Genomic DNA, 13,230 nt, shown 5'->3' with positions numbered 1-13,230 from the left:
GACAGAACTTATCGTGTTAAAGTGTGCAACGAAGAAAGTTTTCCAATATCTATTACAGAAGGTACGGCTCAGGGCTCAGTCATTGGGCCTTTACACTACCTTACCTATGTAACCACATTAGCTAACATAATAAAGTATTGTCAGATATTCCAATTTGCAGATGATACATGCCTAGTAGCTGCAGGGCCTAACATCCAAGAAGCAGAAACAAAGCTACAATCTGATTTCGATACATTGGCTAAATGGTCCCACGACGTAGGACTTGTACTAAATCCTAACAAAACAAAGTTCATGCATATCCGATCCAGTCACAATCTAAATTCACGTACACCCATCTTAATCTTACACAACCACACATGTGCACATTCTTATAACTCGTACCCCAATAGCTGCAACTGCAACGCCTTAGAATTAGTTCATAACCATAAGTACCTGGGGCTTACAATAGATGACCGAATGTCCTGGAAAATGCACATTAATTCTGTCTGTGATAGGCTAAGAGCGATACTTGCCAAATTCACTTTAATAAAAAATAAAATACCACTTAAAACTCTGCTACTATTATACAAAGCACTAGCCGAATCCATTATAACATATGGACTTACAAGCTATGGGAGAACATGCAAAACTTATCTAAATCAAATATTTGCAATACAAATACGTATTTTAAAAACAATTGCTCCCTTAAAATTAAAATCACAATATAAAGCGGACTACAGAAAGCTATTTGCATTTTTCAAAATTATACCTATACACGAGAAAGTACAACTAGGATTATTAAATGAAAACTACTTTACAGAAAATTACCTCAAAACAATTAAAACTCACTATCACTACTCAACACGTAGAAAATTAAAAAACGAATTTCTATTACCCAAATACAATAATTTATATGGGAAAAAAACATTAGATTACATTATTCCAAATTTAATAAACTCGATACCACCTACACTTCTTACGAATATAACAAGAAACAATATTAAATTTAAATTAAAAAAATACTACATAAGTCAAACAATTATAAATTATGCATAACATAAATTATGCCATATACGTCATTAAAATATATATATATTAATGATTTAATTATGTTCGACGTCCTGGTGGATAGAAAAACTGTACACAGTTTGTGTTTCCACCACATCAACTACCTTTATATTAAGAACACTTATACAACAATAAATAAATAAATAAAAATATTTATTAATACTTCCTTACATTACAATATAAAAAAATGAACATAATTATATTAAAAGAAGGGCCACTCGATCGATCGATCGAAGAGCGATATCTTCGAGACAACCACAAAAACTACTGCACGGCTTGCGGTTTTCATGAATATATGGTATAATTCATGAGAAAGGTTTAGGTATTAAGAAAAACACTTTTTGAACGGATTAAAGCTATGTATTATTATTAAAACTTAAATTCAAAATAAAATACAGATAAAACAACTTTCTCTGCAGGTGTGATACTTTTGACATTTAACACCTTTCGTCTTCAGTCACCCTGACCACGCACGCTGAAAAGCACGCGAAACGTCGGAAAATTTAAAATTAAGAATTATGTAAATAACTATAAGTTTTAATAATAATACATAGCTTTAATCCGTTCAAAAAGTGTTTTTCCTAATGTGTAAAAGCTATTTTAACAAAAGACAATACTAAGGTTTAGGTATATTGCCCGTGCAAAGCGGGCTCGTTCGCTAGTACATCATATAATGTATCCTGACCGTTACATGGTGGCCTTGCTGTAAAATACGCAGTGTTTTACGAGCGATTTTATACATTATATAATTGTTTTAAATAAAACTCCCTTTCTAGTCTGATATTAAGATATTATATAAAAAAGTGATCTTAATTTTCAGCTCATAAACGTTGGTAAATTCTGGGTGCAATACGCTGACGAATCAACAGCTTGTGAGCTTCGCTTGATCCAACAAAAGTTGAACCGTAAACCCCTTACTCCGTGTTCTGGGTCACCGGCCATTGATATGCTGGTCGCAGCCCCTTATCTAGATGCATCTGGGACAAAGATGTATCGAGCGAGAATCTCGCGATTGCTTTCCAAGGATATGCTAGAGGTATATATATATAATCAACTCTAACATAACACACGCTATAATAAACACTATGTAGATTACAAACAATTATAAGTAAAACAAGGATAATGGACGTTAAAGGGCGGTCTCACTGCTAACAGAAACTTCTAATAAAATGAAATAACGTGTGACTTCGTTTAGTATCAATAGCGTCAATTAGTAGAAAAATACAGGTGGCGCTAGTATGTATATTTTTCGTTTTTTTTTTCCATTTCGATATTTTCAAACAGCTCTTCCAATAATAAGCTAAACGGAAACTTTTTTATGACCTGGTACATAGAAACATAAACAACACAATTCATAGACAAAAAAATATACGTGGCCATTATTTTTTTTTTATAGACAAAAAAAATATTGCCACGTGCCTGTTTATACCTCTTACCGGGCAATAAGGGTAAGATAATGTAAAAATTGTATTGGACTTACAGGTACAGTTTGATAAGTGATTTTATATGCATTTTGTATGTCAAGATAGACTGGATAAACTCTATTATTATTTTTTGTCTGGAGTTTTATGTGCAGTAGCCTATAATAACAAAGAATATTTTACAAACATACAAAAACTTAAAGACTAATATAAATTTAAAAAAATGTGTGCGTTTTTTATTGTTTTTATTATTTTTATTAAATTGGTCAAATAAAGTTAAATAAGATACATTTTAACAAAAGGCTTTTATTATCATAGACTTGAATACAAATAATACAATTATTTCATTTTACCTTATTACTACTAAGATTATTACAGAATTTAATTAATTGTAATATAATTATTACTATCATTGTTATCGTTATTATATATTTTTGTTATAAATGACTTCGAATCAACAGTGGTAGGGACTAGAAAAAGATGGCGCGTAACGAAAAAAATGTGACGCATAACCGAAAAATGTGACGGTAATTTTTTTACAACGCCGATAAAGAAGTTTCACTTCAAAAGGTTAAAGAGCCTCTTTACAAAAGTGTATTATTTATTGGAAAATGTAGTTATATTGAGAAGGGTTTTTTTTAACTGCTGCAACTATAAACTACTACTAAAACTAACTACTAACGTACTACCGTGGTTAAAATAATCGCTTATTCATATCGGTGACGTTGAACGTTTATGTAATAGGTGAAGTGATTTACTTGATGTTAAGTGATACCGCCCATGGACACTCACAATGACAGACGGCTCGCAAGTTCGTTGCCGGCCTTTCAAGAATGGTACGCTCTTTTCTTGAAGAACTCTAAGTCGAATTGGTTCGGAAATACTTAGAGGTGGTGCGCAGCAAAACTGCTTTAGAAATGGCTCAGTAGTACGAAACGATAAGCGATTTTTAGATTTTAAATCAGTCTTTAGTTTTCGTATGTAAATAGGTTTAAAATCGTCCACTCCAATGCTTACTTATTAAGCTAACATTTCTATAAAATTCTCAATAAATCCAGAACAAAAAGATTTTAATTCCAAACCTGATCTTGTTTGATATCGCGTAGAACCAAAAACATTGATTCACAATTATTTTTTACTCCTATTAATTGTAGCATGATGCTAGCGTGTTACTTGACAGTAGTACCTTTATAATGGTAAAAGTTACAAACAAAAAAATCGTATTGATTAATAATTTTTTTAACATTTACTTTTCAGGTCTTCTTCATAGATTATGGTAGTGTGGCTTCTGTGAGTTTAGACAGCTTGAGATTGTTACCCGATGGCATGGACAGTCCGCCTTTAGCGATGCTCTGCGTATTAGCTGAGATTGCGCCTGCGCCGCTTTTGTCCGCGCACAGCGAGTGGCCACCGGGTTCCCTCCTAGTCTTAACCGATTTTATCTCCAAGGGAGGACTTATTGGCAAGGTATAAGAGATCCTAATATATTCAGAACTTATTTATTTTATTCCCGAAGGGATAGGCAGAGACCATGGATCTGCACTTGCTACGGTCCTGACTGACATACCTCTCGCTTTATCCATTTACTTAATTCAATTATTACAGCTACTTGTATATTATGTAATTGTTTAGATATTGATCTAAACAATTACATAACACAAATACGACTTTAAACATAAACACATTTAACAACCTACTTTAAAAAAAATGAAATTGTAAGATGCATTGATCATTATATATGTTCAATATAAAAGTTAATCAAACCAGTATATCTAATAAAGTATACCAGAGTTATTTTTATATCATTCAGGTACATTTAATATATATTTTTGGTCATAATTTGTAGGTTTACGATACATGGACTGTGTCATGTAAATAGTTTATATTAGACCGAGGAATTAAATACATTAGTTTTTGTACGCAAGCTTACGTACTACGATGTACGTAGGTAGTACGTACGCACGTTTTCATAAAATATGGTTAAAGTTTTGTCAAACATTGTAATACATAGAGATTGTACTATCTTTAGTATAGACTTTTAATACGCTCTTTTAATCTCTTATCAAGGTACTGAAATTATATTTTACTGAACATGACATAATTTTTCATCACATTCGCCATGCATGCTCTTCGAATCTAAACCTGCAAATACATATTTGAATGGCTTAATAACTATACACGTCGATTAATTACGTAAAATAAACCGGTTTTCTAAAATATGCCGGATGTCTATAGTCCCTGTAATAACAAATGAAAAACGTTAAATCCTGGTTTTGAACGTACAACTTCGTCGATACTCAATAAAATTATATCATCTATTCGCGTGCCTACGTTTACGTTCCTGTATTATTGTAGATATTTATTGAATGACTTTATGCCGTAATTATACCGATACAATTAATTAAGTTAAGTTAATATATTAATAATAATAAACTTTATTTATAACTAAATTTGACGCTAGTCACCCACATTTTAGTCAGTTGTGAATATAATGGATATATAAAAATTTGAAGGAAATAATAGTAATCTACTTAAACAAAATTCTAGTAATACCTTATGCCCGCCTTCCACTGCGAGTGGAACTGACCCATTACGGACTCCGCTATACTCGTAACGATGACTTTCATACATGTGCTTCCACCAAGCGGAGATGGCATGTATGAAAATCAGGTCCGTTCCGCTCGCAGGAAGGCGGGCATTTGGCATATGTATGTAAGTATTTGAATGCGCGTGTGTGCGTGAGGATGTCGCTGAGAGATGTTATATTGCTTGTAATTATCAAATATTTTTGAAAAACCTTTTGAACCTTATGTCGCCCAGAGGAAAACACCTTTTGGTAGGTCTTTTCCTCTGGGCGACATAAAATTTGATATAGTGATCGATGTTTTATGGGTAATAACTTAATATTATAATACACAAATTTAGTATACAATTTTCGTAAATACAGTGTTGGTAGACTTCAGCTTGTAATTCATCCCTGAGGTCGTAGGTTTGATCCGCGTGTGCACCAATGGACTTTCTCCATGTACATCTAACACTCGCAGGGTCTTCGAAAACATCGTAAGGAAACTTGAAATAAAAAAATAAATCTGAGGCCAAGCATATAAAGTTGCCGCAGGATTATTATTACACCATTCGTGAAGCTTAATGATTGAGACGTTTCTCAGCTTTTTGATATAAAAAAAAAACAATGGCACTACAACTTCTTTAGGTTCGGGCCTCAGATTTCTGTATCTGTTTCATGATCATTTGTTAATCTAATAGGCAAATAGGTGATCAGCCTTGTGTGCCTGACGCACACCGTCGACTTTTTGGGTCTGAGGCAAGTTGGTTTCCTCACGATGTTTTCTTCACATAGAAAGAGTATCCATTGGTGCATATCCGGGGATCGAACTTACGATCCCAGAGATGAGAGTCGCACGCTGAAGCCACTAGACCAACACTGCTCTTTGTTTTTTGATATATATTGTATCAAATTGTAAACGTTATAGGTATATTCGGTGACGCACGGAGTGGTGTCCATCGAGCTGATGGCTGAGGGCGGTCGGATCAGTTTTAACAAGGAATTGATAACAAACGGTTTAGCAGTCAAGTGTGAGGAAAGCTATGAATCAAAGGTATGTTCAAATCATAATTTTATGTATTTTTCATGTTTTATTTTTTATATAACTGATTCGTTTTTCATATGGGTGACGTTTCCATTTGTTTCTTCCAGCATTACTGAAAATACTCTTATTTATGTTTTTACCAATTTTGTATTCATTTGTTTATAAGTCTATAAACCTATAAACAATATGTTTATTTGTCTTTTGTTAACATAGCTTATACACATTTAAAGTAACATAAGCCTAATACGGCACACAAAATTCCGGAAATTTGTAAAATAAAAATATTTAAAGAAACCACTTTTTTACCGGATTGAAGACAGACAGACAGATAATATAACTTTCCCTAAAGCTGTAATACTTTTTGACATTCAACACCTTTTGTCTTCAGACACCGTGACCACGCACGCTGTAAGGCACGCGAAATGTCGGAATAAATTATGTAGAATAATTATAAGTTTATAATAATACATAGCTTCAATCGGGAAAAAAGTGTTTTCTTTAAATATTTTTATTTTACAAATTTCCGGAAATGTGTGTGTTGGCCGCCGTATTAGGCTTAGATTTATCGATATCTCTTCTGTCTTCTTGTATGTGAAAATTCTAACTCACTTTTCCTGACTTCTTCCCCTGGGACCAATTTAATGCTTGCTTAAAATTATGATCGATATCAATTAAAGATTTCATTGAACATTTATCGGAATTTTAATTAAATTAAAATATAACTCGTAATTAATTTGTATTCATGTGCAGTTGAACCACGACCTAAGAGAGACTGCGTCCGAACTGAACATGTCACAAAAACGTGCTCACAATAAGGAGCAATCCGAAATGGCCTATAAACATGTCGAAGAGTTGGGGCCATCCAGTTATAAGGAATGTATCTCTGACGTCTGCCTTAATGGACCATTTAGGTAAAATAACGTGATATAAAAGTATACGTTGCGCATACGCAATTATAAATAAATTATAACATAACGATACAAAGTGTATTTGTAAACATTCATGTTTTTTTTTAATTAACGTGGTACGTTGTGTAAAACAAAACCTTGGCGATTAAAGAGTGGCAGAGAGTTTGTTGCTAACTGGCAAGAAGAAGAACTCTTCTCTTCCGTTCTACGCAACGGCGTCAAATCAACGGATTTGAGAACTGGCAGAAAATTTAAAATTAGAAGCCATATCATATGTTTCTTTTTTTGACGTTTATAAGTTTACATTGTGTTATCTAAATGATTTTGAATTTGTGCATAACATATCAAATATATGCTTTGTGTTTGATTTCCGGTGTAATAATAATTCTTTGGCGTCTTCCACAGGGAAGACTTTTCCTTATTTTTTTTTGCAATTGATACATTAGACATGTGTAGTCCATACCTAAACAAATCTTCAAACATGATTAATAATAAATATTATATTAGAACGTCAAGCTTAAATTTAGTTTCAGGTGTCGAACCATTTTATTTGTATGAAGTTTGACATATACAGCGCTCATGACAAGATTGTGCATTTATTACCTATAGTAGGGCCAATTTAATAGACAATATTTAAAACGGCGGAAATAATATTTTTTTCCGAACTTTTTTCAATTCCGATTACAAATTTATTGTAATATGACAATACAAACTAATTAAAGGATTTACTTTCACTAACCAGTTTGTAACAATGTTTTCAGCCCGTTAGAAACGAAAGTACACAATCTAATGTACGCGAGCCATGACAAACCAGTTAATATAGAGAGCAGTTCCGTCAACTCAGTACTACTGGATACGGACCCACAGGAAATATATGAAAGGTTTTTACATTATTTCACTAATTTGATAATTTATCGTAATAAATTAAGTAACAATTGTTAATTAAATAGCTATATAAGAATGATTCCGTCACTTGAATAAATTGAAGCATTGAAAATATTATATGTAGGCCAACCCACAAATTAACGTCAAACTAAAATTAATGATGCCCTATCATAGTGGATAACTCCAGAATTTAATAAAAAAAGTCTATGAAACGTATTTTTTTTTAATTATTGCCATTCACGTACGTTACGTACGTACGTTCTTTATATTATTACATTCGACCGTGATGAAAAGAAACTTCACTTACAAAGTTCCAAAAATATATATTTTTCTCCATTTATTTCGTGGTGTGCTTGGGTTCGAGGGGCTAAAAGGATATTACGTCACAAGGTTACTGGTAGCGGCGGAAGTTGGTCAGAATGAAGTGGGCAGCCGTTTGACGCTACGGCACACCACGCTGATGCCCAACATACCTGGCCTACCCGCATTGCTTGCACTCATATTCTGCCCTGAGTAAGTTTTTATTTATTTATTCTATACACATTATTATATACACTAAGCCGATACAATAATCCAAAATAAAATATATAATATTAAATACAAAAGACACAATATCTCTACTGCGAACTCTGCGAACAAATAAAGATGCCGAAAGTGTCGTAAGCATTCAGTAGGTTGCGTAAAGACGTTAACAAAGGTGTTCAACAGATCACCTGACTCTTGGTCCACAAGTTTGGCCTTCACCGTTGCGTATATCCCCTATGTGTAAAAAAAGTATAAAAATATTGAAATCGTATTTGGTCTACATTTTAATTTGGTTTGAAAAACTAAAAAAATACTAATAAATATAGTTTTAGTTTAGATTGTAATACTACCAAATAATCATAAATGTTAATGCGACAATTAAAAAAAGCGTGCTAATAATATTTCCGCGAAAAATATTTACTCTAAATACAGTGAAACATGGTTAATTGGAATCTCAAGGTACCAAGACATATGTACCAATTATTGAGGGTTTTCAATAATCCAGTTTTCCAATTAAACAGGTTTAAATTTATAGTTGTCTCATTTACAGAGGTCGAAATGTGCCGTTATTCCATTTTTAGAGGTGGAAATGTTAATAAAAATGCGTATTTTTGATGTTATGAATTTAATGTCGCGTCGAAAAAGAAATACGGTAAAGTTTATGACTTAAAGTAATCGGTTTTTTTTTTTGTATTTGATTGCTAGTTGCTAGCAAAACATGATATATGTAGTACTGACAATCAAAGCATGCGCGAAAGACGACGAGAAATGTATGTAAACAAACACGTCAAAACGTGTTGAAACCTGATTAATTTGTCTCACTTATACAGGTAATTGAGCTACAGAGTCTCAATTATAGAGGTAAACATCGAAAAAGTCTTAGAATTCAAATCTTATTTAACCAGGTTCAAAAAGTCCCATTAACAGAGGTAATTTAATGAAAAAGAACCGGGACTTCGTTGCAACTCTCAATAATAGACGTTTCTCATTTATCAAGGTCCCACTTAACTAGGTTTCACTGTACATAACAAAAAAAATTAAATCGTCGAATAAAAAAAAAATGCTTTCATTTAATAAAGATATTTGTATATGTAATGTATTAAGTATCCTAGTATTAATAGATATACCGTCTCCTATTTTTTTCTGAAAAAAATATTTTTTTACGACTCGTTCCCCGGGGGCAAGCGATACATAAGTTCAGATCTCAGAACCTGTAACCTCAGATTCCTGTAACTGTTTCGTGATCAGTCTAGTGGCTTCGATGTGCGTCTCTCATCCTTGAGGTCGTAAATTTGATCCCCGGCTCTAGACCAATGGACTTTTTGTCTATGTACGCATTTAACATTCGCTCGAACAGTAAAACATCGTGAGGAAACCGGCTTGCATAAGACCCAAAAAGTCGACGGCAAATTTCAGGCACAGAAGGTAGACCACTTTCTTGGCTATAAGAAAATACAAAGAATCTCGATATCGAAATCTGACGACCTCTAAAAAGATGGTAGTTCCTTTATGTGGTTTTAGTTAGCCTTAATACCGTGACACGAAAGAATAATCTCATTGTATTATCGTCACTATAATTTGAATTTAATTTACACTTCGGTCTAAGTAACACGTGGTTGGCTACGCTAACACCAAAAATTAAAGGAAGTAGAAACAATTGAATTTCACGGTATTTCGTTTACTACAAAATAAATTTAATTTATACTTTAGCCTCAATAAAACGTGGTAATCATGATATTGAATTGTAGCTTATATGACGCGTTTGTCGGTTTACCATAGCAGTGCCATCTATTGATTACTTACTCAATCCAGTCGAAAAGTATCGACATCTGTTAGAATCTTTTGGAGTTAATAATAATAGATAATTGTGACTGTCAATTAATTATAGATAAATAATTTGCAATAAAATAAATTGCGACTATAATTAAAGATGTAAGCTATCCTATCTCTTAAGTTGGACCAGATTGCTCACGGTGTGCCAATTTAATTTAAAATCGGTTAAGTAGTTTAGGAGTCCATCGCGGACAAACATCGTGACAGGAGATTATAATATATATTAAGATAATATAGTGACAGGAAGTAATCCATAGATTCTGAAAGATTCGCCAAGAAACGAAGAGTTTTCGAGTGGTTAATATATGTATAACTTAAATTGTTGTATTACCTTGAAATTATCATAGGGCTGAGCTACGCCGTGATTCGTCGAGTAGTCGATACGTGAGCGTTCTATGCGGTTTGGGGAGTGACGCTGAGGGACATCCCTACTTCCCAGAACACGATTTACTCGTGAATATCGACGCTGATCTAACAGTCGACGACATTGGAACCGTATGTGTAGCATTTTGGTTATTAATGTTTTCCCACCTTTATTTCTCTAAATAAATATATAAAAATTAATTGATGTTCGCTTGTCTCGCTAAATCTCGAGAATGGCTGGGACGTATTTGGCTAATCACGAAATATTTGTATTTGAAAAATACTAAAAACGACAATTGAATTTTTCACTAAAAACTGTTCATAAATAAACAAGGAAATAATAGATGTCTTGTTTAAAAAGACAACTTTAAGCAGCGTTCAAGTATTACGTCACGCAATTTTTGGATATTCTTGATTCGCATTCGATAAAACGCACCGTAACGTTTCGTGACCACCCTCCTCAGTGACTCTTTATACCTAAAACTTACCATTATGAGGTATAAAGTACTGGAAAGTGGAAAATAAGATTAACAATAACGCGTAATTCAATCCCCGCCCCGCATCTTAAATTTTAACAAGAGGGAAAAAAAATCGTTACTTAATACTTGAACGCTCGCAAATACAAATTGTCATTTGGTTGTCATATATCTATAGATAAACATTACAAAATCGTAACCTAGAACCTATTTACATAAACGTTTCAACCTTTTCGGTCTGGGCCTGAGATATTTGTATCTGTTTCGTACGTGTACGTTTTTCCTAATAGCTAAGTAGGGGTAGGATCAGCCTTTGTGCCTGACACATGTCGACATTTTTGCGTCTACGGCGTGAAGATTTCCTCCCGATGTCTTCAGCGCCTGTTAATTGCATAAAGTTTACATTTAATTCTATAGAATTCGTGTGTTATGTACAAAAATTTTAGATGTAACTATCATTTTCTGGAAAGATATCTTGATTCTATAAATAAATAATCCGGAATAAATCCTTTGGAATACCAGATAAACCACCTCCGTTACTTGATGGACCTGACGATGCACATGCGGAATAAAATGGAGACGCCGATAGATGATGTGGACTTCGCCACCAATCTTCCCCAGCTCATTCGGGAAGACCTCATGAAGTAAGTTAAAAATAAGTTGTCTAGACTAGAACTGAATGTCTTATAATTAAGTTACTTTGTGATCTTTATTTTGCTTTTGTTATTTATCGTCTAAGACTTTTTTATTTCCATTTGCTGATAAAGGAGTTATAGCAGCAGGACAGCTATGGCTGCTTGTAATTGATGTTCTCATACTTCTGTGGAATAATTGTTTTGATCGAGGTAAGTTCGGTGAAGGGATGTTCAAATAAATAAAACAATTTGTTTGAAGCCTACAATCGTTGTAAACATGAGCTTAGAACTAGCATATAATAACACTAACATTCGACGCAAACGCAATGGCTTAGGGCCCTATCCCAGCACGAATTTCTGTGTCAGTGTCTCGGGGTGGATTGCGCTGAGGCGCGCCGGCCCGTAATAACAAATGGGTTATGTAAAACATTAAATTAATATAATTTTATTTTTCTGAAATGGATTACTTGGCTTACGATAAAATATATCGTGTAAATTTCAAAATCATGTTCTATATACATTTTCGTCATAAAATGAATTCAAAGTGTCAAAAATTGGCGATGTTTGGTTTTTTTTTCTATGGAGCAACGTTATTTATATCGTGTATCGATCTTTCAAAATGGATACATAAACTACTCAACTCCACCAAATATTTTTTCCATTCGCGAAACGATGACAAAAAATGGCAATAAACAATGTGCTTTTTTGGAGGTTGGCGACCGTATAGGCCCTTAAAAGCGTCGCACAAGCAGCATTCGCTATCAATGTCTGACAAATGATGTTTTGCGTTAACTCTCCTTCACTCTACCTTAAATATTTATCATCTTTAACAGCAGGTAATCCTTATTTGCGGCCAGATTTAACTAGGCACCCATATACGATAATTAATAGAAAACAGTTAGCTTCAATTTGATATATAATTAATAAATGTACGTTATAAACGTATAAATGTATTGAAATTATACCTGTTTATACCTGGCTACGAAGAAGTGCTGCCAGGTGGGTTCGGCACCCGTGATTTTTTGAAATCTTTATGTAAATTACTGTGATGTAGACCGTGATTTTATTTAAATAACAAGTGAACGAAATTTTTACCTAAAAATCAATCAAAAATAATTTAATTAATAATACCAGCACTATATACATTCTAATCATAAATATTCCTAATTATAAATATACATAAAAATTTAGTTATTAGAAAATAACCAATAAGCGAACTAATCCTGCAGCCGGATCTTGACCATAACAAAAATCTGTAACTAACTCATTTATGGGTTCTTAGAACTAGGTGAATTATCGAAAACGAGAATGTTATATAACAATTTATGAATGTATGAAAAACTAAACGGCTTATTTATCACTACCTTACTGACTTTTTACAATTTATGGCCATAAGATGATTGATAACATTTCGTCTACGCTATTTATAAAAATATGTATATATGTAACTCAACTTACGTTAGAATACACAGCTATCGTTATGAGCATTATTGATATTTCTTTATAACATAGAATGCTAGAATCTAAAT

The 13,230-nt window shown here is 33.2% G+C and overlaps 1 protein-coding gene across 2 annotated transcripts in view; it reads left to right on the top strand.

Moving 5' to 3' along the window:
* LOC123711026 (probable ATP-dependent RNA helicase spindle-E) overlaps positions 1-13,230 on the top strand; it is a 33,824-nt gene that overhangs the window by 16,806 nt on the left and 3,788 nt on the right. For both annotated transcript variants that reach the window (XM_045663416.1, XM_045663417.1), the window contains exons 18-25: positions 1,868-2,083; positions 3,726-3,935; positions 5,960-6,085; positions 6,827-6,987; positions 7,746-7,865; positions 8,260-8,382; positions 10,575-10,722; positions 11,589-11,710. In XM_045663416.1, coding sequence (XP_045519372.1) covers positions 1,868-2,083; positions 3,726-3,935; positions 5,960-6,085; positions 6,827-6,987; positions 7,746-7,865; positions 8,260-8,382; positions 10,575-10,722; positions 11,589-11,710 — 1,226 coding nt within the window. The remainder of the gene's footprint in view (positions 1-1,867; positions 2,084-3,725; positions 3,936-5,959; positions 6,086-6,826; positions 6,988-7,745; positions 7,866-8,259; positions 8,383-10,574; positions 10,723-11,588; positions 11,711-13,230) is intronic.

This window comes from Pieris brassicae, chromosome 6 (assembly GCF_905147105.1).
Source record: "Pieris brassicae chromosome 6, ilPieBrab1.1, whole genome shotgun sequence".
NCBI lineage: Eukaryota > Metazoa > Arthropoda > Insecta > Lepidoptera > Pieridae > Pieris > Pieris brassicae.
This window is presented reverse-complemented; position numbering and strand designations above follow the sequence as displayed.